General features: G+C 49.9%; 2 protein-coding genes, 1 non-coding gene and 1 pseudogene across 5 annotated transcripts; 1 reads left to right on the top strand and 3 right to left on the bottom strand.

Annotated features, from left to right (window-relative positions):
- Positions 1-983: 983 nt before the first annotated feature.
- LOC105883516 (large ribosomal subunit protein uL30-like 1 pseudogene) lies at positions 984-2,821 on the bottom strand (annotated as a pseudogene).
- A 2,107-nt stretch (positions 2,822-4,928) lies between these two features.
- LOC142862202 (U2 spliceosomal RNA) lies at positions 4,929-5,119 on the bottom strand. Its single transcript, XR_012913288.1, has one exon. It is a non-coding gene; the product is annotated as a U2 spliceosomal RNA (small nuclear RNA).
- A 5,124-nt stretch (positions 5,120-10,243) lies between these two features.
- On the top strand, positions 10,244-13,936 carry CCDC200 (coiled-coil domain containing 200). Of its 2 annotated transcripts, none has more exons than XM_012743218.3 (4): positions 10,244-10,438; positions 11,525-11,852; positions 12,441-12,499; positions 13,755-13,936. In XM_012743218.3, exons 1-4 carry the CDS (start codon positions 10,340-10,342, stop codon positions 13,779-13,781), a joined length of 513 nt encoding a protein of 170 aa, XP_012598672.2. In that variant the 5' UTR covers positions 10,244-10,339; the 3' UTR covers positions 13,782-13,936. The 2 variants fall into 2 exon arrangements, with proteins under 2 accessions (XP_012598672.2, XP_012598671.2); XM_012743217.2 differs by having other exon boundaries at positions 11,519-11,852.
- Positions 13,937-16,135: 2,199 nt separating this feature from the next.
- Positions 16,136-23,389, bottom strand: TMEM106A (transmembrane protein 106A). Of its 2 annotated transcripts, XM_020280803.2 has the most exons (8): positions 22,832-23,389; positions 21,485-21,712; positions 20,868-20,931; positions 19,785-19,938; positions 19,166-19,306; positions 19,013-19,056; positions 18,052-18,105; positions 16,136-17,688 (listed from the first exon to the last, which is right to left on the bottom strand). In XM_020280803.2, the coding sequence occupies exons 2-8, from the start codon at positions 21,687-21,689 to the stop codon at positions 17,568-17,570; spliced, it is 783 nt and encodes a 260-aa protein (XP_020136392.1). In that variant the 5' UTR covers positions 21,690-21,712; positions 22,832-23,389; the 3' UTR covers positions 16,136-17,567. The 2 variants fall into 2 exon arrangements, with proteins under 2 accessions (XP_020136392.1, XP_075850718.1); XM_075994603.1 differs by lacking the exon at positions 22,832-23,389 and having other exon boundaries at positions 21,485-22,470.
- Positions 23,390-23,429: the final 40 nt, after the last annotated feature.

Here is a 23,429-nt window from a genome sequence, read left to right as displayed (position 1 = left end):
TGTCCTAGTATACGATTTCAGGCATAGATCCAACTTTATTTTTTCTAGATGGCTGCCCACTTGTCCCAGCATGGGCTATAAGGAATAGCCCAGCTTCTCAGCAGCTTGAGATACCACCACCTTTATCACATAATAAAAATCCTTCATATGCGTCTACGCCTATTTCTCAACTTTTCCTTAAAAGAAATCTTCTGACCTTAAAATCTGTACCCCCATAATATGCCGAAATAAACAAACAAACAAAAAAAAAATCTTCTGATATTCCGGCTGATTTTTAAAATGTTGTGATTCTGTATGTACTTACCTTTGTGCCCCTACTTTTATGCGTGTCACGGTGTAGGTCCTGGGGCCACACGGGTGAACACGACCTGGTCCCTGTGATCAGCGAGGAACACCTGTCATGCTCCTCCATTCCTCCTCTGGCTGCCCCTCAGTCACACCCACTGCTCACAGACAGAGCTGCCCGGGAGGCCCGTGCACCTCTGGAGGACGCTTGCTCGTGCCGAGGCTGCCAGCGCCAGGTGCTCCTAAGGTTTTCGGTCTTCAGGCACCAGAAGGCTGCTGGGTCCCCTGCCAGCTGGGCAGAGCAGCGTCCTCCACTCCAGGGCCCCTGGGATAGACAACTGGGAGGTACGTTGACCTCGAAGGAGCAGTGCCCATGGAGCGCTAAGACCAACAGCCAGACTGCCAGGAGGGAGAGGGTTGTGGGGCAGAGGTGAGGCCGGGTGGACCCAACCGGTCCCTCTCCTAGCCACTCCCTGGACATTCCTTTTGTAACCCCATCCCCTGGCTAGTGCCCTCTTTCCTCTCAGCCCCCAGAGCTGAGGGCCCCTCAACTTTCCTTCCTGAAATCTTCTCTTTCCTTGGTGTCGGGCACTCTGAGGTCTCACTGCTCTCCTCCCTCACTCCCATGCTGTGGATGCTTAGGGCCAGATGTTGTTCAGGTTCCAGAACTTTTCAGATTTTTAAAATTTATGTGTTTACTTATCTACTGGCATGATCTCACTATGTTGCCCAGGCTAGAGTGCAAGTCGCTATGCACACGCACAGCCATAAAATCAACAAAAATCCCTAACGTAATACAGTTTTATGAACTACAGTCTTCAACTGCTAGCCTCCGTTGAAGTGATCCTCCCATCAGTCTGCAAGTGGTAGGGTAAAAGGCCCAAGTCTTAATTACTTTCTTGTATTGATGTTTTGTTTTAATTTCCTTTAAATTCTACATGTAGTATTCTGTCTGATTACTACTTTAGAGAGCTCTCAAAGCCATCACTGAAAACTTGGAACATGGATTCAAAGAGACAGCTGAGTTTTGCATTCTCCTTCCCAATTGTATTTCAAGTCTTTTCAAAACAAAGCCCTGGGAATACCCAGATTCAGGTATGCATTTGGACTTGGACCACTGTTGCAAGAGTCTTAGGGATCCTCATCCACATGCTTGAGTCATTCATTCACCAATGTTTAACACCTCAGGATAGAAGATCTGACAAAGCAGGACTCCTTTCTCCATGGAATGTGATTTCAGAGGTGGCAGCAGCCAAAGTGGAAAACACTGGAATTTTTCCTTGGAACTCGACTGTGATGAGAGGTTCCTGCCATGAGCATAACCGACTGTCTTTTCCCTGACTCTTCCCTTTGTCTTTGAAGATAGAGTGAAAATAATCTTCTCTGAAGATACTTCACAATTCCAAAACTCAAAAACACATGCTCTCAATGCACTGTGTTTTCAGATATTCTGGGTCTAGTTCAGCTGGCGGATGAGCTGATTGATGTGTTCACCTCGATAGCCGGGTGAGCCCATCTCCTTGAGAAAGCCCACTTGATTCTCGGTAGCATGACGGGCCACTGAGAGTTGGAAAGGACGCAAGAACCATGAGATCTCCTGGAAATGCTTCCCCGGGAAGGCAATTGCATGAATGAGGTCTTCCAAGCAAATGACACCAAATTTCCCCAGGTGCTCTTCAATCACTGTGTTATCTGTCAGAGGGATGGTCTTACTCTTGACCTTGGCTTGTCCACGTTTCAAGATGAGTTCCCGGACAGACTTCAGATTTGGAAATCCCCAGGTCACATAAGGTTCTACCATACGCAGCAATTTTAGGCTCTGTGGGGTGACTCTAACAAAGACACCACTGAAAATTTTCTTTAGGCGAAGTCTCGCGATGGTCTTTTGCACCAGTGAGCTCACCCCATTAATCCTTTGGATGCGTACAACAAAGGCCAAGGGATGTTTATCCTGCAACTTCAAGGCATGAGGTTTTACTTCTAGTCGTCTGAGACGCACCCTGTCGCGTTGCTGCCGCCAGGAATCATGTAGAAACGATTCCAGTCGCTTAAACCTGGGCCCTTTTCCTTTCCTCTGCTCCTTCTTTGCCAAAAGTGCCTGCTTTGCCTGGGTGGCTTTGAGGGCTTGGTAAGCCTTCCTCTTTTTCAGGAGATTTTCTGGAACCAAAGGGATTTTTTTCCATTCCTCTTGCTCCGCCATCTTTCCAGTGTTCCGTAATACAGTTTTATGAACTACAGTCTTCAACTGGTGTGCATGAGATCTCTGGATTTGTTCATCCTATGTATCTGCTGCTTCTACTTCGTATCCTCTGACCTACATCTCCCCGTTTCCTACCCAGGGTAACCACTGTGTTATTCTCTAACTCTGTATATTTGACCTTTTAAATTTTTTTTAAAAGAAGATTCCACATGCAAGTGAGATAATGCAATATTTCCCTGACTTCATTTTTGATGTTTGACTGCTGACAGCTTTTAAGCCTGAGCCATCTTTCCTCCCTTCTGCCAACATCTGGGCAAGCTGATGATGTAACTAACAGTCAATCCATCTTAAAACTAATAACTTTCTCTCTCTCTTTTTTTCCCCTTTTTCGCTTCTTTCTTTCTTTTTAGAGACAGGGTCTCGCTCTGTTGCCCAGGCTAGTGGGCCGTGGCCGTGGCGTCAGCCTCGCTCACTGCAACCTCAAACCCCTGGGCTTCAGCGATCCTCCTGCCTCAGCCTCCGGAGCAGCTGGGACTACAGGCGTGCACCGCCACGCTTGGCTAATTTTTTATTTTTAGTAGAGAGAGGGGTCTCTCTCTGTCTCTCTCTCTCTCTGGCTGGTCTCGAGCTCCTGACTGCCTCCGCCTCCCAGAGTGCTAGGATTACAGGGGTGAGCAACCCCCCCTGGCCTAACTTCCTTTCTCAATGCATAATTGTGTGCTTGCTTAAGAATTCCCAGGAACTGGCCTGGAACAGCCAACTGAAGCCATATTTACAGGACTCCCCACCCCCCACCTCACCCTGGAGGAAAATGGTGAGACTTTAGCCACTCTGACGCAGTCTGGCTACGGACACCAGCCAGACCACCAGATGGCCACTAATGGAGATGACTCCGCCTGCGCATAGGCACACAACTTACCATAGCTGCGTCCCTTTTAAAATCCCTTGGGCTTTTGAGATGGCCTTTTGGACATGAGTCTGCCATCTCCAGGTTGCCAGCTCTTGAATACATCTACCTTGTGTATTCCCACCTGTTAGGCATGTAGGCTTTGCCAGACCCCTAGGGAGATAGAGGAATGGAATGCAAGAGGGGAACTTGCTATTCCTTATCCCTCCTGATCAGGATGGCACTAGAGTTGCAGGATGTGACTGACACAGGGGGCCCAGGAACTAGCTGTTTGATAAGAATTCATTACAGTGGCTGTTCTAGCCCAGTTACTCTACTCCCTGCTGAAAAACCCTCTATAAAACCGAAGGCTCTCCCCTTCCTGGCACGCACCCTCTTTTCGGCCTCCACCCATCTGCACCCGGATGTTCAGATAAACAACATTTTATCAAATAAACAGCTACACCTCAGGGTTTGTGCATGTTCCTCTGGGCTCCGGACCTAACACCACCAGAAACCGTTCCTCATTATACCGTCTGCCTGGGCAGAAGCCTCCCGTCATAGGAGAGAGGAGTGAACTGCAACCTCATAATTTTAACAGAGACCTGGTATGCAGGACCTCGGTCCCCACATGGGCCCCTCTTCTTCTCCATCCCTGATTTATAACCACCACTGGGATTTTGGTGGAAAGGTCAAAATCTACTAACGGTGTATCACACTCAAAGAAATGATTTATCTCCCCCTGCATGACGTTTAGATCTTAGTGGTCCTCAGCAGAGAGCCACCGCCCACCCCAGCGCCCCACGTAGGATCACTGCCAGTAATGACTAAAATCGTGCTCCAGAGAGCAAGCATGAGCCAGAAGCTGAAACCTTCAAGACAGGAATTGGGGTGGGGTTACCAGTTATCAGGAAGGATAGTATTTACAGGAAGGTGGTCAGAAGATGCAGAGCTGCAGGGGTTTCAAGCAGCAACAAGGAAAAGGGGAACACCTTGTCTACGCCTATCCATAGGGCCAGGAGCAGGAATGAAAAAGGGTGGGGAAGAGACAGCAGCCAGCGCCCAGAGGCGAGGTCAAAGCAGGCAAAGGAAGAAAGGAAAAGCATTAGAGAACAGGGGGTAAATTGTATGGGCGGTTTGACAGATGACTGAGAGTTTCAGGAGATGGGGAGCAGTGAAGGAGGGGAGGGAACCCTGGACTTGTCTGTGACGAGTGGCGTCCACGGGAATAGAGTGACAGGAATGGTTCTTGCGTGGGAATTGGCATGCACACAGTATGTGGAAAGAACCGCTAAGGTGCGCCGTTGAGAAATAGGACCCCCACTACTTGCTAGTCCTGTCCCCATGTGGAAGCACAACCGAGCTATCCCGCTGTGGTAACGGGAAAGGATTATAAAAGGAGCGTTCATCGCTGTACGTTCCCACCAACAAAAGCCACGGTTGATCAATACAGGAACATACACAACTCAGAAACTCAAAACTTCACGGAGTACTGCACGGTTAGATATACTAAGCAGCCACTATTCTACTGTTAAGACCAAGTACTTAGATCCCCCGAGGGGGTGCACCGTTCCTGGAAGTACTGCAATACCAGGTCGATGCGTGGAGTGGACGGAGCAAGCTCCTATTCCATCTCCCTGCTCCAAAAATCCATTTAATATATTGTCCTCGGATAGAGGACGTATCAGATATTAAACTGATAAGAACAGATACTACACTTGATCTTAGCCAAAAGGCCGAGAAGCGATACCCAACCGCCCCGCCTCGCACACCGCGCCCTGCTGCCGCCCACATTACACTCACGGCGACCCACGCGGCTCGCGCACGCGACCCCTCCCCTCCTCTCTCCGCGCGCCGATGCAAAACGCCAGGCTGTCCCGCGCATTTGTACGTCGTCTACGTTCTCCGGCGAATTCCTGGATCTCCCTTGGCACCGTGGCGGGAGCGCCCGATCGCATTTGCATGGCCCGCCCACTCCGGCGCGCGTGGGCGTGGCTGCGGCAGTCCCCTCCCCCGCCGAGCCGGGCCGCCGCCGCGGCGCCCGGGCCGGTCTGGGGCTCCGCCCTCGGCTTGGAGAAGCCCGGCGGGGACGCGGGACCCAGGGCGGGCGGGAGCGGCGCCCGCCCCTTCGCCTCCACGCCACCCACCGGCAGCGCCCCGCGGAAGGGCGGCGGTGGAGGGCGGTCCGAGCGCTTCGGAAGGAAGCCGTCGGGTCCTCTCCGTGAGGACCGGAGGGCCCCGCCGGCCGGCTGGCCCTGGGCCGAGGGACGAGCCCAGCGTCGGGACCCCACGAGCGCCCCTTCTGGGCCGCAGAGCAAATCGGGACGCCGCCCTGCCCTGCAGGCATGGGACTTGGGCAGGTGAAGTTGGATGAAATCCATGGAGGCCTTCCATTGCTTCCCGGTCTTTGTGTAGGAGCTGAACTCTTCTGCGAAGTCGGCTGTTTGCGCATCCCTGAGACCAGCTCCTCCACTGGGGTGGCCACCTGGACCAGCCACCATGGTGCCTATCACCACAAGCGGCCGGATTATTTCATTTAATATCCCAATACCTCTAAGATGGAGATATTATGCCTACTCTGTAAGTCAGGAAACTCATCAGAAAGGTAGAGCAACTTGACTACGTTTACACAACCAGTAAACAATGCTGCTGTCATATCACAGGACTTACCCACTCATGCCCAGGCCAACCTTCTTTTCTTTTCTTGAGACAGAGTCTCACTTTGTTGTCCAGGCTAGAGTGAGTGCTGTGGCGTCAGCCTAGCTCACAGCAACCTCAAACTCCTGGGCTCAAGCGATCCTTCTGCCTCAGCCTCCTGAGTAGTTGGGACTACAGGCACGTGCCACCATGCCCGGCTAATTTATTCTATGTATTTTTTTTATTTTTATTTTTTTTTTTTTTAACCTACTGACTTGCACAGAATCTATGTATTTTTAGTTGGCCAATTAATTTCTTTCTATTTTTAGTAGAGACAGGGTCTCAGTTTTGCTCAGGCTGGTTTCCAGCTCCTGACCTTGAGCGATCCGCCCACCTGGGCCTCCCAGAGTGATACGATTACAGGCGTGAGCCACAGGCATGAGCCACCAGTGCCTGGCCCAGGCCCAAGCTTCTAACCACACTTTGCTCCTTTCACAACAAAAGACTCTGGGTCTTCAATAATAACAGGCTTTACTTTAAAATGCAAATATGCAAGTGGTTACAATCTGTGACAGCATGGGAAGTTAGTTCCCTGATGGCCAATATGAGTTCTGATTCAGACTCTAAAGAGTAGACAGGAATCTGAAGTAGAATCCTAGAGCTGGAGGGAAGTCTGACATCAGTGGTGGAATTGAGAAAGGCAGTGTGCACAGGGCAGGAAGGAGGGGCTCAGAAAGGGACATGAGAAGGGAGAGGACACAATCTTGGCAGAATCAGTCTGAAAATTCCTCCTTTGGCATGAGGACTGGCTCAGAGGGTTGGAGACTTTTTCTCAAATTCAGCCCAAGTCCCCTCCTCCACCCTAAACACCTCCCTATCTGATTTCTGTTCCTTCAAGGGTAGTAGGAGGAGAGAGGAAGAGATGCCAAAAAGAACCTACTTCCTCCTTTGCCCATTTAATTATTGAGATAGTTGAAGTGCTTTTCTCTTATTATTATTATCACTGTTTTTCATCTAAATACTTTTAGACTTAGTTTGTTAAATGTGTTTTGGAGATAAATATCCAGTGACAAGCCTCAATTTCATCTTTTGCATCTGGAAACCTTCCTATAGCTAGTGTTGCAGATGGCATTCCTCAGTGCTGGCAGGAGAAGGAACCTTGCAAAAGGAGGAGGAGATCTAGCAAGACTTGATACCCTTAAGCACAGCTGGGACTACCCTAGCAGCTGATGAGGACAGGCAACATCTAAGCTTTCTCTGGGATCCTCCAACAACCTCTACAGGGAAGGCCTGGAGTAACTGGCCCAAGTTCCTCCAGTTAGTAGGTGTGTCGGGTCTTCTAGTTTCCCTTGATTTCTTTCTGTGTCCTGATCAAAAAACTAGAGTGCCTTGACCATTTTATAGCCCAGCCAGTTGCAGGTTTTTCCCAGCAGGCTAGAACCCAAACTGGGCCCTTGAATATTCCCAGGCACTCATAAAGGCATCTAGGTTTACTGGAAAAAACCTGTCCTTGACCCTGAGCCAAAATCCTTAAATCTTCACATAAATTCCATACTCTGATCTGCTGGGAGTTAGCCACTCTCCCAGCAAAACAAGCCCAAGAAAAAAAAAGAAAAAAAAAAAAAACAAGCCCAAGGCAGGATTGTCACAAGGGATTTGGAAATAATAAGAAATAAAGAAATAGGCTGGGTGCGGTGGCTCACGTCTGTAATCCTAGCACTCTGGGAGGCCAAGGTGGAGGATTGCTTGAGGTCAGGAGTTCAAAACCAGCCTGAGCAAGAGGGAGACCCCATCTCTACTATAAATAGAAAGAAATTAATTGGCCAACTAATATATATAGAAAAATTTAGCCAGGCATGGCAGCACATGCCTGTAGTCCCAGCTATTTGGGAGGCTGAGGCAGGAGGATTGCTTGAGTCCAGGAGATTGAGGTTGTTGTGAGCGAGGCTGATGCCACGCCACTCACTCTAGCCTGGGCAACAAAGTGAGACTCTGTCTCAAAAAAAAAAAAAAAAATTAGCCGGGCATGGTGGTGCATGCCTATAGTCCCAGCTACTCGGGAGGCTGAGGCAAAAGGATCGCTTGAGCCCAGGACTTTGAGGTTGCTGTGAGCTAGGCTGATGCCACGGCACTCTATCTGGGGCAAGAGAGTGAGACTCTGTCTCAAAAAAAAATAAATAAATAAAATAAAAAATAAAGTGATGGGGGGAGTCAGGGGACCTCCAGTGAGCTGTGAAATCCCACATCAGTATTTATGGTTACAGCAATTAGTTATCTTTTGTTAAAGAATTATGTGTACAGCTCATTTTGGTTTCCAGGGGAACCTTACATTACCTAATTCTGTCTACAAGAATAGATTGTTACAAAATTTTTCTAAGATCTGTACCCCCATAATATGCCAAAATAAAAAAATAATAATAATATACAAAAAAATTTTTTTTCTAAGGTAAGCATGTTAAGCCCTACATTAGAAATAGACCTAGATGAACATACAAATTAAAGATAAAATGTATAAAATGAGAACACTGAGTCTGTGTACTACTCTAATCTACTTCTTCTAAACACAGAGACATGTAGTCAGGAGTAAAACAGGAATAGTCTTGAAGTTTAGGATAGTTCCAGCTGCACATTATCTGCTGGGCAGGCATTTTAATCAGCTTCTCCTCCAAGGACCCAAACCGAGCTTCTGCCTTGCAAAAAGGCTCAAAGTGATGGCCAGCAGCAAAGAAATGTTGCTGTGCAGACACCCCCTTACGATGCCTGTCTTTGTTGGAAGCAGCTTCTGTTCTGTGAACTAACATGTCCACAGATTCCTTCAAGGCAAAGCCCTGCAAAACTCCTGAAACCTTTAACATCTCTTAGCCTATTTTCCTAACACTGACCTGCAAACCGTGGACATACCTCAGTGGAACACTCCTTTTCTCTAGTTCTGTCTCAAGGACTGCTGTAGCCTATACTCCATATGTGTAAGTTCTCCTAATAAATACTCTGGATGGATCACCCTGGCCTTTAGTGTTTCTTTGAAATCACATCTTGGCACAGTTTGGGGCACTCCCTTGTGGGAACTCCCCTGCTACTGCTTTTGGGCAACTCCAGCTGAGGGTTCAGCAGGATGAAATAAGGTGACACAGCCAGGATAGAACCTGAGTCCAGTTGACTCCAGAGCCCAAGCCGACTGCACTACACTGCCTGCTAGAATTGACCAACTCTCCTGGAAACTGTTCCCTGATTCAAGGGCTGGGCCCCACCTCAATCCCCACTACACTGGAGACTGTATTTGGAGCTGGCTTTGGAGCTGCCTTTTCACCTACCCTTCTCCTACCCCCAGGTATCTGTACTGAGGCTTACTGCTTCTAGAAAGACTTATATCTGTGGATAAATATATGTATATGTAGGAGGAAGGTCAATAATCTACTTGGGGTGATTTTAAGTACACAGTTCCCACCCCCCAAAAGCCTTCTTGGGCTTCAGGGAATGGTCTCTTCACCTGGTCATTCCACCTACTGGGGACACACAGTCCCTGGAAGAGTCAGGTAAGATAATAAATAATATCAACCTATAGCTAAACAACTTTATCTTGTATATTTCCCATCCATTAATCCATTTGGTTCTTATACCATCCCTGTGAGGAAAGTAACAAGTAATACTCTTATCCTACAGGCAAGGAAGCTGAGGCCCAGACAGTTTAGGTAGTGTCTCCAGCATCATAGGAAGAGGTAGACACTAGGCTTGAGCCCAGCATAGAAACCCCCAGGACTAGAGTGTTTGCTAAGAAGCCACTTTGCCTTCTGGGGGCTCAGACCTCAGTGAAGATTAGCTGGATTTTGTATTTTCTTTCATTCTGATTCAATACAGGCATTTATGGGAGGGAGTGGGAGGAGGAGAGATGGAGGAGTGAGGGATGGGTAATTCCAGAGACCTGCAGGGAAGTGGTCAGCAGAGGGCCAGATGAGGAGGTTGGAAGCCTCCCAGGAAGAGGGGGAAAGAAGCCAGAGAAAAGTGAGTCGACTTTATTGTGGAATTATCCCTGGGGCCCACTGAGACTCAAAGCTAAGGAGGGAAAATATCTTCTACCTGGTCAGGACCTTGGAGAAAAAGGTACTTTACAGACATCCCTAGGAGCCTTGAGAAGAACATCTCCCTCCCCCAACAAGGCGGGGCGGGGAGGGGGTGCTGCCCAGTTGCCCTGGTAGTGGCCACATTGTGAGGTGTTTCTGGCTACAGGTAGTGGGGTTGGGGTGGCAGGAAACAGAGGTGGTGGTGGCAGTGGGGCAGTGTCCTGGGCGCTGTCTGTCCCCATCCTGCTCCGGGCCTTCCAGTATCCCACCATCATGGGTAGTGCCTACCACTGGGAGGCCAGGCGTAGGCAGATGGCTTTGGATCGAAGGAGGTGGCTGATGGCCCAGCATCAGGAGCAGCAGCAACAGCAGGTGCATGAGAGGGGCTAGGTTCATCTGGGTCCTTCCTGGGGCAGGAAAGGAGTGGGGAAGGAAGGCAGACCCCTAGGAAGCTACCTACTATCTGGTGAATGTTGTTTGCTGGGGGTAGGAGGAAAGCAAGGTCAAGGTCATTTGGAGTTCTCTTGAATCAAGTGTACATGCATGTGGAGGTGGGGATGCTACCACCTGACCAAGTTTTGTTGTTGTATTAGACTGGGTGAGGGCAGGGTACTAGGCCTTGGAGTTTTTAAAGCTGTGTTGTCCAATAGGGTAGCCACCAGCCTGTGTGCTGCGGAGCCCTTGGAATGTGGCTAGTGAGTCTAAGGAACTAAAAGTTAAATTTTATATAAATGTAATTTAAAAATAAATTTAAAAAATATATACTGGAAATATTTTAAGCATATTTGGGACAACTTGGGTATGTGAATCTACCTTTTCAACTGTAAATTTTATGAAATCTAAATATAAATCAGATATTTTTGACAAAAACGTAGTGTCCAAATTAAGATGTGCCGTTAAGTGTAAAATGCATGCTAGGTTTTGAAGACTTAGTACAAAAACAAAGAAGAGAAAATATCTCATTCATAGACTCATTGATCACGTTTTGTATATATGGGGTTAAATAAAATATATTAAAATTAGTTTCACTTGTTTCTTCTTTTTACATAGCTATTAGAAAATTTAAAATTATGCATGTGACATGCATTATATTTTTATTGGACAGGGCTGTTTCAAAGCATTTGTGAGGTTATTCTTTATCTTCCCTCGCTGAAAACTGCTTTCAGTGGCCAGCTGCAAAGCTAGGAGGTAGATGCTCGGAGACAGGGCTATTTCCTGGGCAGGGGCTACGCCAGGGGCACTGTCACCAGAAACAGTTCTTGGGTGTTGTGGTGGGAGAAAGGAGACAACCTAGGCCAGCTTCAACCTGCAACTCCAGGGAACAGAGCGAGCCCTCCACCACCACCAGCTACACCTCTCCATTCACTTGCCTTGCTCCTAGAAGTCCCTCTGGCAGATGGGTGACTGGGTGGGGAGAGAGGGGGATGCCACTTGCCGGGGGCTTCTTGCCAGGAACAGAACAAACTCCAAGAGGAGGAAGACCAGCTGGAGAAAATCACCCAGCCACCCCAGCAGACGAAGGAGCCACATCCGGCACCGGCAAAAGCACAAACACCGGAGCAGCAGCCAAAGTTCCCAGCTCCACAGCCGCCACGGGCGCAGCCACAGCTAATACCGCCCCCGCCGCCGCCGCCGCCGCCCCCGCCGCCGCCGCCACAGCCACCACAGCCGCCACAGCCGCCACAGCCGCCACCCCAGCCGCCACTGCAGCCGATGCAACAAAATGCTCAAACCTGTTTTCCTCCGGGGCCCCCCAAGTGCAATCTCCAGGATTCCCAGATGCCAGGTCTCTAGCTTGGGGGGGCCTGTTAGGCTGGCGGGCAACCCCACTGTATGAACAACACGTTCCAAGGGGGGCAGAAAACCCTCACAGACTCTGGCGAGGTGCCTGGCAGGGGGAGGTGGTGAGAGAGGAGCGGTTTGCTCCCATGCCTGCCCTACAGTCTAGCAGTTATGTCTGCCTCCTCCAGAAACCCCCCGCCCGCTCCTCCCCAGTACCTCTGGCCTCTTCTGCCTTGGTGGCCACTCTCTTTGGGTGAGTTTGTGCCAACCTGAGGCTGTGAAGAAGCTTGCCAAGTTCTGCAGAGGGTGGCAGAAAAGTTGTCAGCCCCTCTTCCAGGGCAAGGGTGACAGGAGGTGGGGGAAATCAGAGGGTGGGATGTGAGCTGCAGGTTCATCAACAGACATATCCATGGAGCCCTGTGAGGTGTGGAACAGGGAGCCACAGCCTGGCTTCCTAGTTGGGAATCTTCAGACTGGACTCAGTCTTTGCCTCACCCTAGGAAGGAACACCCTGGCCTCCAGGCAAGGAGTCCAGCTCTGCCAGGTTTTACCCTCGGAAGACTGAGTAATCTGTGCTTTGATTTGTCATCAGGTCTCAGAGCCCCGTACGAAACTGGCCCTACCACAAACACTGGGTATTCACGACTAAAGGTGAGAGACACACAGAATGTGAGGGACAGATACTCTGAGTGTCTGAGACTGAGAGAGAGAGAGAGAGAGAGAGAGAGAGAGAGAGAGAGAGAGAGAGTGTGTGTGTGTGTGTGTGTGTGTGTGTGGTAGTCTACACAGGCTTCCTTAGCAGGAGTCTGGGGGAGAAACTGGAATTATTTCAAACTCACTTCTGGATGGCCCATTCTATCATTCCTTGCCCCCATTAAAAGTGTCTGGGTAGGAAGCTGGGCGCTTTGGGGCATACCTGTAGTTGCAGGGGAGGATCACCTGACTTGAGCCCAGGAGTTTGGGTCCAACCTGGGCAACATAGTGAGACCCCATCTCTAAAAAAAAAAAAAGTAAAAATGTCTGGGCAGGGCCTATTGCTCAGTGCCATCCATAAAGTGAGAATGATAATACCACTTTCTCAATAGAGGTGCTATGAGGACTGAATGTGGCAATTAAAGGAGACAGCATAATCTATTCTTTTCTCTCATTAACTAAACTGAACTCTAGAATAGCAGTCTTGTCTTCTTTTTCACTATTCTGTGTGTCTAATTGACTGAGTTTTTTTATTCCTATCAAATGGATTAGATTATTGCCAGATATTAAATTCAGTGATTTTGTTTTCTGTGTAGGAACCTAAGGATAATAAATTCCTCTGCCCCTTTTATGACTTTTCTCTCCATGGCCTTATTTACAGACTATCTTCCTTATCTTCTGAATTATACCATTCCAAGGCATTGGAGAAACTACAAAAGAAAAGTTAAAAAAAAAAATATATATATATATTTATCTTTGCAGTAAAAAATCTATAACTTTGCAGTAAAAATTCTCAGATGTAAAATATCAGTGTTTACTGTGGGCAGATGGGGTAGGGAGGATGTGAAGAAATATTAATAAAATAGGATTTTTTTTTTTTTGAGACAGAATCTCACTCTGTTGCCCGGGCTAGAGGGCTGTGGTACCAGCCTGGCTCACAGCAACCTCAAACTCCTGGGCTCAAACCATCCTCCTGCCTCAGCCTCCCAAGCACCTGGGAGGTACTTTTCTATTCTTAGTAGAGACGGAGTCTCGCTCCTGCTCAGGCTGGTCTTGAACTCTTGTGCTCAAGCCATCCTCCCACCTGGGCCTCCCAGAGCGCTAGGATTACAGGCATGAGCCACCTCGACCAGCCGGCTGTTATGTTCTGAAACCAGCAGGCCCAGAAGCTGCTAACTAACTTATTTTGCTTCCTGTCTCTTTCCCCTCTTAGTCTACGAATTATCTGCAGCAATGGTGATCCAGAGATCGAACCTAAGACCCCACCAGCCATCGTGAAAAAGCAGATGACCAACCCCACCTCCTTACCACCCAGCAATATCTCCACTCCAAAAGCCATCCACTCTGGAAGAGGGAGCTAGCTGGGGATAAAGTGTGATTTCTTCCTGGAAAGAATCAAGAGATTGGTCAGCTTTATGAGACTGGGAAGTGGGCAGGGGAACCCATGAAGGGGATGGAGCAGGTGGGAGAAGACAGTGGAAGGCAATTCCATGCTGCTCTCAGCAAAGCCCACAGGAGAACTTGGTCTTAGGCCCCTGTGTCTGCAACTCCTTGTACTATTACTACCTTCCCTTATTCAGCAATGATAAGTCTGTTGGGGGCTTAGGTTTATGACTGTCATTAGAGCTATCACTCCTCCCCCAAACCCATGTTTATTGAAATATAGGCTGTAGGCTGGGCGCGGTGGCTCACACCTGTAATCCTAGCACTCTGGGAGGCCCAGGTGGGCAGATTGCTCGAGGTCAGGAGTTCGAAACCAGCCTGAGCAAGAGCCAGACCTCGTCTCTACTATAAATAAAAAAGAAATTAATTGGCCAACTAATATACATAGAAAAAATTAGCCGGGCATGGTGGTACATGCCTGTAGTCCCAGCTACTTGGGAGGCTGAGGCAGGAGGATCACTTGAGCCCAGGAGTTTGAGATTGCTGTGAGCTACGCTGACACCATGGCACTCACTCTAGCCTGGGCAACAAAGTGAGACTCTGTCTCAAAAAAAAAAGGAAGAAATATAGGCTGTAGAAGGAGGGGTTGCACCACACCAGAGCAGGCCTGGGACAGCAGCAGAAAGAGGTGGCAGGCAGGGACACGCCCAAGCCCAGGGCAATGCCAGCCCATGGGCACTCAGCTGTTAAGTGGATCATGGGGACAGGGGTGGAGAGAAAAGAGCTCAGAGGAAAGGGGGGCTGTGCCTCGGGCATAGGACACCTGACCTGGGAAGGGGAGGAGGCCTCTCCCTTCCTGGCTCACAGCCCTTCCATCTGGCAGAGACAACTCAGAGGCTGCTGAGCCCCCAGGCAGTCCCCTCACCAGCCCACATTGGAAGAAAGGGCAGGGCTGGGAGATCTTGGTTGTCAGGCTTCAGGAATGTGCAAGCCCCGTGAAGTCCTTTCTTCCCCCATGATGAGAAGGCTGCCTCAGTCACCCCAATCACCACCCCAGTCTGAAGGGTCAGCTGGGTCATTTTATTGTAGCCCGTGTAGCAACGCCTGTGGTCAGAGTGAAGTAGCCCCGTCTCAGTGCAGCCCAGGGACGTTTCCTGATGGGAGCAGATGGGGAAGGCAATGGGGGCTGGTGGCGCGGAACAGAAATATTACAGTTGAAAGAGACCTTACAGATACACAACGCAAGAAAGAGGGAGAGAACGAGCCCTGTGAGCAACCTCTCGGAAGCCAGAAGAGCAGGACATGTTATCAGAGGGGCTCAGAGGCCTGTAGAGAGTCCTTGATGCCTACTCGAACATTAAGAAACAATTTGTGGCCAGGCGAGGTGGCTCACACCTGTAATCCTAGCACTTTGGGAGGCCAAGGCAGGAGGATTACTTGAGGCTAGGAGTTTCAGACCAGCCTGGACAACATAGTGAGACCCCATCTCTAAAAAAATTTTTTTTAAAAAAACATTAGCCAGGTAGTTACTCCTCCCTATAGTCCCAGCATCTCAGGAAACTGAGTCAGGAGGATCACTTGAGCCCAGGAGGTCAAGGTTACAGTGAGCCATGATCTATGATCTGCCATTGCCCTTCAGCCTGGGTGACAGAGTGATACCTTGTCTCTTAAAAAAAAACAACAGGCCAGGCGTGGTGGCTCACTCCTGTAATCCTAGCATTCTGGGAGGCTGAGGCAGGTGGATCGCTCAAAGTCAGGAGTTCGAAACCAGCTTGAGCAAGAGTGAGACCCCGTCTCTACTATAAATGGAAAGAAATTAATTGATCAACTAAAAATATATAGAACAAATCAGCCGGGCATGGTGGCGCATGCTTGTAGTCCCAGCTACTCGGGAGGCTGAGACAGGAGGATTGCTTGAGCCCAGGAGTTTGAGGTTGCCGTGAGCTAGGCTGACACCACAGCACTCTAGCCCAGGCAACAGAGTGAGACTCTGTCTCAAAAAAAAAAAGAAAAAAAAAGAAACAGTTTGTGAAATAAGGAATGTCCACCGGCCCCCTTCCCACTCTCAGAGGCTTTTTTTTTAAAGACTAATCAAGTGCAGTAGTGAAAAGGGGAAGGAATAGATCAAAGACTTCGATCTGTAACTGACCGTGAACAATCAATTGAGACAACTCGCTACCTTCCCACCAGCTCCAGGAGATTTCTTTGAACACCATTAAGTACAGTTTATTGAATGCAATATAAATCCTTTACATTTGGTGACTTCCAAAGCAGCTCTGGCCTGGCCTCCCTGGACTTCCATGCTCTTGCCAGTACCACCTTGGTCTCAGCTTGGGGACAGACCTCCTTCCTTCCCCTTGTGCCCCAGCCAGCTAAGCTGTCACCATTTCCCCTCTCCACCCATTCTGCTTCAAATTCAGCGCTCCCTACCCACCTCTGTTCATATGTCCACTTGTCTGAATGATAAAGACCCAGCCACGTCTAACAAACAAGTGACCCTTCCTGTTCCACTAAAGTACAGAAACCACTTCCACTAGGAACCCGGCAGGAAGGTGTTATCTACCGCTTAGCTTCAGCTGGGTGACAGGAAAGCGAGGGGGTCCCTGCTGATGTGCTGCTCCACACTGTCAAAGCCCAGGGAACAACAGAGGCCTCTGGGAGGCAGAGCAGGCACTGGTGCTGAGCTGGGGGTGGAAAAGAGCCCAGCAGTGTTGGATGGACGCTGACAGCTTCATCTCCTGTGGGCTTTTAGAAGGCTGGGCCTACTGTCTGACCTGCCTGGATCCACTCGCATGGGCTTGGTGTGGGCTTAGAAACCCTTCTTTAATAAATGCCTTTTGAAATTACTCTGCCTTTGGTCCTGTTCTTCCTGTGTAGGCCCAGGAGGTGCCAGGTGCCTCCCTCCTCTCCCCTACTACTGTGACTATGAAGAGAAGAGTAAAACTGTTTTACAGAGAAGCTTTAGCTGGAGAACAGCTCTTAGAACCAGCTCTTAGCTCTTGTCTTCCTTAGAACCAGAGATAGTCGTTAACCAGGAAGGACAAAGGGCAGAAGGGTCTTGGCCAATCCTACTGTCAGATGGACAGGGGACAAGTTACCAGAGGGAAGCAGGCCATCACTATTACTTTGTCACCTGACCAAAGCAAACAGGCACAAGAAAGCATCTGTGGTCCCCTAAAAGGCCCTGGAGACAGCACTGGGTGTCCCTAAAGTCAATTTCTCATCACTAGTGGAAAATCTGAAAAGAATCCATGCTTTAAATGCCGGGTAAACACACCGACAGGAGGACAGCTAGCCCCACTGGAGCGGGGCAGCCAAGGCGCTCAGTACAGAAAGGGCAGGTGCCACTCCAGGGACGCTAAGGCACCTCAAGAAAAGGTCAGGTCAGGTTTCCCTCAAGACAGAACAAGGGCAGGACGTGGTGCTGGCTCCTGAAAGGAACTGGGGAAATCAGGGATACGAGCGTGTGTGGGGATGAAGTTAACTCCAGCAAGCTTCCTGTGCTGAGGCGTGGGGGTGAGGTTACAACAAAGCAGGGCTTTTCCTTTGGCAAAGTCACTATGGTCCTTCCTTGGTCGCCATGGAGTTGTGGGAGACACAGACCAGGCTTGTAGGTGCCTGGAGTGCAGGCACAGCAGACAGGTCATGGTGGGCGAGGGACCAGCAGGCGGGACTCCGACATGTTTCCCCGGCAGTCCACGTATTCATAGCTCTGGAAGACCAGCTGCTCCGAATGGCTCAGGTAGTAACAGGTCAGGGTGCCCCTGGAGAGGAAGCAAGCCTTGTTGACATGTCTGGGAGGAAAAGGAACGTTCTGGCCTGTTCTGTTGTCTGGGGAGGGTTGGCTCCCTCAGACCTCCCTTTCCCTTCCCTCTGCTCCCTACTCTGCCAAGGTACCTGGGGTGGCTGCCCTACCTGTGTCACAACAGCTCCCAGACAGCCCTGTGGCTGTCATCCAAATAGCTTATAAGCAAGGTGAGACCTAGGGAAGGGGCTAGGCTTGCTATTCCTAAGAGCCAATAAATATTCACGGGTCAGCTTGGATGACTCTCCTACCATGAGGTGGGCTGAGGTAAGACTGCAGTCAGAGTGGGAGAAAGGAATCCAGAGCGCCAAGCCCTACTTACTGGATGTGCAAAAGTACATGGTGGACTTTGATTTTCAGCCAGGTACAGATTTTGCTGAGGGAGAGAGAAAGAGAACATAGGACCATATTTCACATGGAGCAGCCTGTCAGAAAGTTCGGAGGATTCCTGCGGTCCCAGTTCCCTTGCCTCCCTGATCCCTTTCCTTTTATCAGGGGCCCCCCAAGATGCCACTCCCACCCCTTCACTCCCCAGGGTGAGCAAGGCCACCCTGCTTCAAAGTCACTCTAACATCCACTTGCTTGAAGTACATGCGGGTCCCTCCCTCAGCAAAAACAAGACATTCATCTTTTTCCGTGATTCACGCTGAAGAGTCCAAGGTCACATATTGTAAAGATTAACTAAATTCCAGCCTGTTTTTCTTTTTCTTTTCTTTTCTTTCTTTCTTTTTTTTTGAGACAGAGTTGCTCACTCTGTTGCCTGGGCTAGAGTGCTGTGGTGTCAGCCTAGCTCACAGCAACCTCAAACTCCTGGGCTCAAGCGAGCCTCCTGCCTCAGCCTCCAGAGTAGCTGGGACTACAGGCATGTGCCACCATGCCTGGCTAATTTTATATATATATATGTATTTATTTATTTTATTATTTTTTTTTTTTAGTTGGCCAATTAATTCCTTTCTCTTTTTAGTAGAGAAGGGGTGTACTCTTGCTCAGGCTGGTTTTGAACTCCTGACCTTGAACAATCCACCAGCCTCAGCCTCCCAGAGTGCTAGCATTACAGGCCTGAGCCACTACACCTGGCCTCCAGCCTATTTTTCATTCTAATCTAGGACCAAACAGGCAGGGGTTGGAGACCATGAATCGTTGCACATTGCAGGCTTGGCCACCTGAGGGCAGGCCAGATGCTGGCTACAGAATTTGCTGAGCGATCAGGATGCCTGGTGGGTACTCACTGGGTTTCCAAGCCAAGCAAGAGGCTAAGGGAGAAGAGATTAAGGGATACTCACTATGTGTTTTCATCCCATATCCTGCTGGCTACTGCATAAAATATCTGCCAACCAAATGGGCACATGGTTAGCCCCAACTCCAGCTGCCCCTTTCCCACCACCACACACATCCACACACCTGTGGGCAGGGCTGGCCAGGGAGAAGGGAGTCACCTGTTCACTGGCCAAAGGGCCAATGTGTAGGAGAAGGCTGTCAGAAACCTGCCCCACCACGAGGGACAGGTGCAGAACCTCGATGGTTAGCTGGGTCACCGTGATGGGGTAGTAGTTGCTATTGGAGATGTTCAAGATATTCTGGGGATGAAGATAAGGAAAGGGAGGGGTGAGGGTGGCCCATCCTTGGAAGGGAGAAGCCAAACAGTTGCAGGAGCCTGGCTCTCTGGCCTGACTCCCGCCCTACCACGAGGGGCCCCAGGTGTAGAGGATCAGTTCTAAGCACCCCTGGGGCCAGAGGGATCTTAACCGTGAGGAGTCACCTTTTAGAAGTTCAGCTGGCTCAGATCTGGGCACACCCCCCCACGGCTTTTCTCCATTCAGCCTCGTCCACCCCACTCTACCCTAAGGTTTATGTCTCTAGCCCCTTACTGTGTAGATCCCAGTCCTCACCATCTATTATGGGGCTCATGGTTACCCCTGCTTCTCCCCAGGCTCCCAGAACTCTCCGGGTGCCACAAGATCCCTGGCTACCTGGGCCAGGGTTGCAAGGCTGGACAAAGCCTATAGAGAAGTGTTGCCGGGAAGGCGGGGTCAGAGCCCAGGGGCACCCACCCACCGTTATGTTGAGGTGGATGTCAGCCTCATCAAAGGCCACCGTGGAAGAGTTGAGGCCTGAAGGCTGCACGATGATGGACCTCGGAAACAAGAAAAAGACGACGGAGGAGGAAGTCATCAGGCAGATGAGCACGGCTAGGAACACAAAGAACTTCCTGTGGGGAAGGAGGACCCACGATGGAGGAGCAGAGAAATCTGAAGGAAACTTGGGGAGGCGGTTCATACTCCTCGCCATACACAAGGCTCTCTCCTGCACGCCCCTCCCTCTACACCTGCACATTTGGCTTTCCAGATGTGGCCCGGAAGGGCTGGAAGGCAGGTAGTCTGGCTTCCATTTCCAGCTGTTCCTACTGACCCAATAACATTGTGCAGCTCACCTGCCTAAGCCTCAGTGTCCCTGTCTGTAAAACAGAGATAACGGTACCAACCTCATAGAATATATTATGGGCTAATGCATGAAAAAACAATAATTGCAGGTCCTGGCACATAGCAAAAGCTCAATGAATGCTAGCTATTCTCACTAGAAAAAATAAGGCCACATTTTGAGGGTTCTGAATTTTAATATTAATATTCAGAAAAGAACACAATCCATCCATCTAATTCAACATGAGATCAGCATTAAAGGGATAGCACTTTGTTAGCATGTTTTGAGGGGCATGGCTAGATTCTAGTTCTGGTGTGGTGGGGGTGTGGAGAGGGCAGGGTAGTGGCTACCAGGGTGAAGCTGAGGACTTGGGAGGAGGTCGCAGGGATCCATGTCAAATTGACCCAGATCACAAACAGGGTCACAGGTTCTCCAACGAAACTCAGGGTTGCCTCTGAGATTCTGAAGTGTCCCAGAACAGGGAGCAACCGGTTTTCCATGCTCAGGGGAGGATGCTAAGTGGTCTCTGGTGACATCAGCTTTGCCTGGGGCTTCTCAAACCAGGAAACTCCTCAGAAATAGGAAGCTGGCTGGTACTTCTGAGCCTGGTGAGGCTCAGGCTTTCTGGGGAAGGACTAATAGGAAAAAATTAGGGGGAATCAAAATAGAGGAGCCCCCAGGGCAATAGCTTGTGGAACTGGAGGAGGAAGAGGGGCTTACGTGTGCCTGGGCTTCAGCCTCTGGTCCCCATAGGGGATGAGAGCCACCAGCTGCTTTTCCAGCTCTAGAGAGAGAGAGGATGAGAAGGAGGACCAAGAAGCATCCATGACAAATATTCTCTGTGCCAGCCTCCCAGAAGCACCCCCAGCCCATAAAGCAATGTTAGAAGCATGCTGCCATTGCCTCTGCCTCAAAGCAGGACTAGGAGCCCGGGATGTGCTGCCGAAGTTGGCAGGTCAGCTTTGACATCTCTAGTATGGAAATGAGATTTCTAGAAACAGATATGAAGAATCTCTGAAAGTCATCAGCAAATAAAAGAAGCCCAGCTTCTTTGGAGAGATAATTTGTAACTTCCTGAACTGAATCCTGAGTGTTGCTCAGGAACACAGTGGCTAGAACCCCCCTCCTCACCAAGGAGCTGGGGAAAAAACTGGGGGGTGGTCTCTGAAGGGGGCCTAAGGATAGTTAGCATCTCCCTGGCCAGGCTGAGACAGGGAACCAAGAGCTGGGAGCAAATCCAACCCCATTCAAGGAGACTCAGAGGGGCTGGCCCTGGGGCAGCTGGCTAAGAGCTTTCCCTGGATCCCAGGCTATTTCCAGAGTCTTGGGTCACTCACCTTGGGGAATCTCACCACTGCCTTGGCAGGTAGGACATGTCACAAAGCTGGCACCAGCAGCCCCTTCACAAGGCACATGGGAACAAAGAGACTTGCTGCTACCGGTGCTGGAGTAGGCCTTGCTGCCAATGGCGGGGTTAGGGGGCAGGATCAACTTCTTTTCATCTTCCCACTGAGAGCCCAGCTGGGAGAATCTCTCACCCATCCTTCAGGGGGGATTTTTCACTACTGAGAAAAGAACAAAGTTCAGTGCTAAACTTGTTAGCACTGACACCAGATGTAATTTTGGTTTAAGTTCTCAAGATTGGCAAGGAGTCCCACCACAATCTGAGCAAGCTAAAGCCTAAGGAAGATAGGCTATGAAAATTGAGCAAGTTACATGGGATTCTCCAGTCAGAAATCTCAATACATTTCAACTCCTTTCATTATTGCAAAGATCAATCTCTGCCTACCAAAGGGAAAACAAAAGAAAAGTAGAAGTTATGGCCGGGTGTGGTGGCTTATGCCTGTAATTCTAGCACTTTGGAAGGCCTAGGTTGGCCGGGGTATCACTTGAGCTCAGGAGTTCCCCACTAGACTGAGCAAGAGCAAGACCCCCATTTACACTGAAAAAAAAAAAAAAAAAGAGTATAAAAAATTAGTTGGGTGTGGTAGTGAGTGCCTGTAGTCTCTGCTACTTGGGAGGCTGAGGCAGAAGGATCACTTGAGCCCATGAGTTTGAGGTTCCCGTAAGCTATGATAACTCTGCACTCTAGCTAGGGCCACAGAGTGAGAGTCTTGTCTCAAAAAAAAGTTATTTCACTTTAAGGGACTTAAGGGACTTCCATAAGTGAATGGCAGAGCTGAGCTGTCATTCAATTCAAGAGAAGGAAGTTGGATGAGGCAGAGATTCTTCGAAACAGAGGCTAAGCCGGGCGCGGTGGCTCACGCCTGTAATCCTAGCTCTCTGGGAGGCTGAGGCGGGCGGATTGCTCGAGGTCAGGAGTTCGAAATCAGCCTGAGCAAGAGCGAGACCCCGTCTCTATTATAAATACAAAGAAATTAATTGGCCAGCTAATATATATAGAAAAAAAAAAAAAAAAAACAGAGGCTAGACGGGTCACAGGTGTGGTTAAGAATCCTATCTCAAAGAGTCCTGGGAGGGAGTGGAAACCTCTTCCTCACTGCTTTCTGAGGCTAGGTAGGAAGAAAGCCTGAAGACAGTCACAGTAATGTCAGGGTCTGTCCTTCACTAGGAAAAGTCAAGGCTAAATCTGGACTCTTCCCAAAACTTAAGTGGTAGCAGCACTTAAGTTTTGGGCAAGGTAAGCCACACTCAGATCTTCTTGGGCTAAAATAAAGCCTCACCTGGTTCAGATCCGTGATCCTGGCCTCCAATCAGCTGCAAGAGGGCGAGATTTCTGGAGTGCTTCTTTGGGGAGAGGGGCCTCTAAGGCAGGGTGAGAGGGCACAGGCTGGGGCCTTCCTGGGCAACTGGCACTCTTCAGCTCAAGCCTGGGGGAGTGAACGTGCCGTGCCGCGTTGGAGGGTGGGGGGAACAGGGACCCTGGCCTCTCCGGAGAACCAAGCCGACTCAGGTCCTACTTGGGCGCTCTGCCAGGGGCCAGCCAGGTGCGGTCGGAAAAAGTGTGACTTCATTGAGGGAGGATTTCAAGTCCAACCAGGTACCCCAAGGGGCCGTTAGTAGACACTGGTACCCGCGTGTGCCTGTGCTGGGCGAAGAGGCGGCATAGAAGGCCCCGCGGCCTTCGCCTCCGAAAGGGAAAGCAGGGAAGGATGGTTCCAGGAGCGCCTTACCCAGGGACGACGGCAGCAACACAAACCGCTGCAAGAGGAATCGAAAGTGCTGGCGCAGAGCCTTCGCCGCCAGCTTTCAGCTGGGGCCCTAGGAAACCCCGCCCCAGCCCCGCCCTCTCCCCGAGACCGCCGGAGACACCCTCTGCTC

Source organism: Microcebus murinus, chromosome 18, assembly GCF_040939455.1.
Source record: "Microcebus murinus isolate Inina chromosome 18, M.murinus_Inina_mat1.0, whole genome shotgun sequence".
In the NCBI taxonomy this organism is placed as follows: domain Eukaryota; kingdom Metazoa; phylum Chordata; class Mammalia; order Primates; family Cheirogaleidae; genus Microcebus; species Microcebus murinus.
This window is presented reverse-complemented; position numbering and strand designations above follow the sequence as displayed.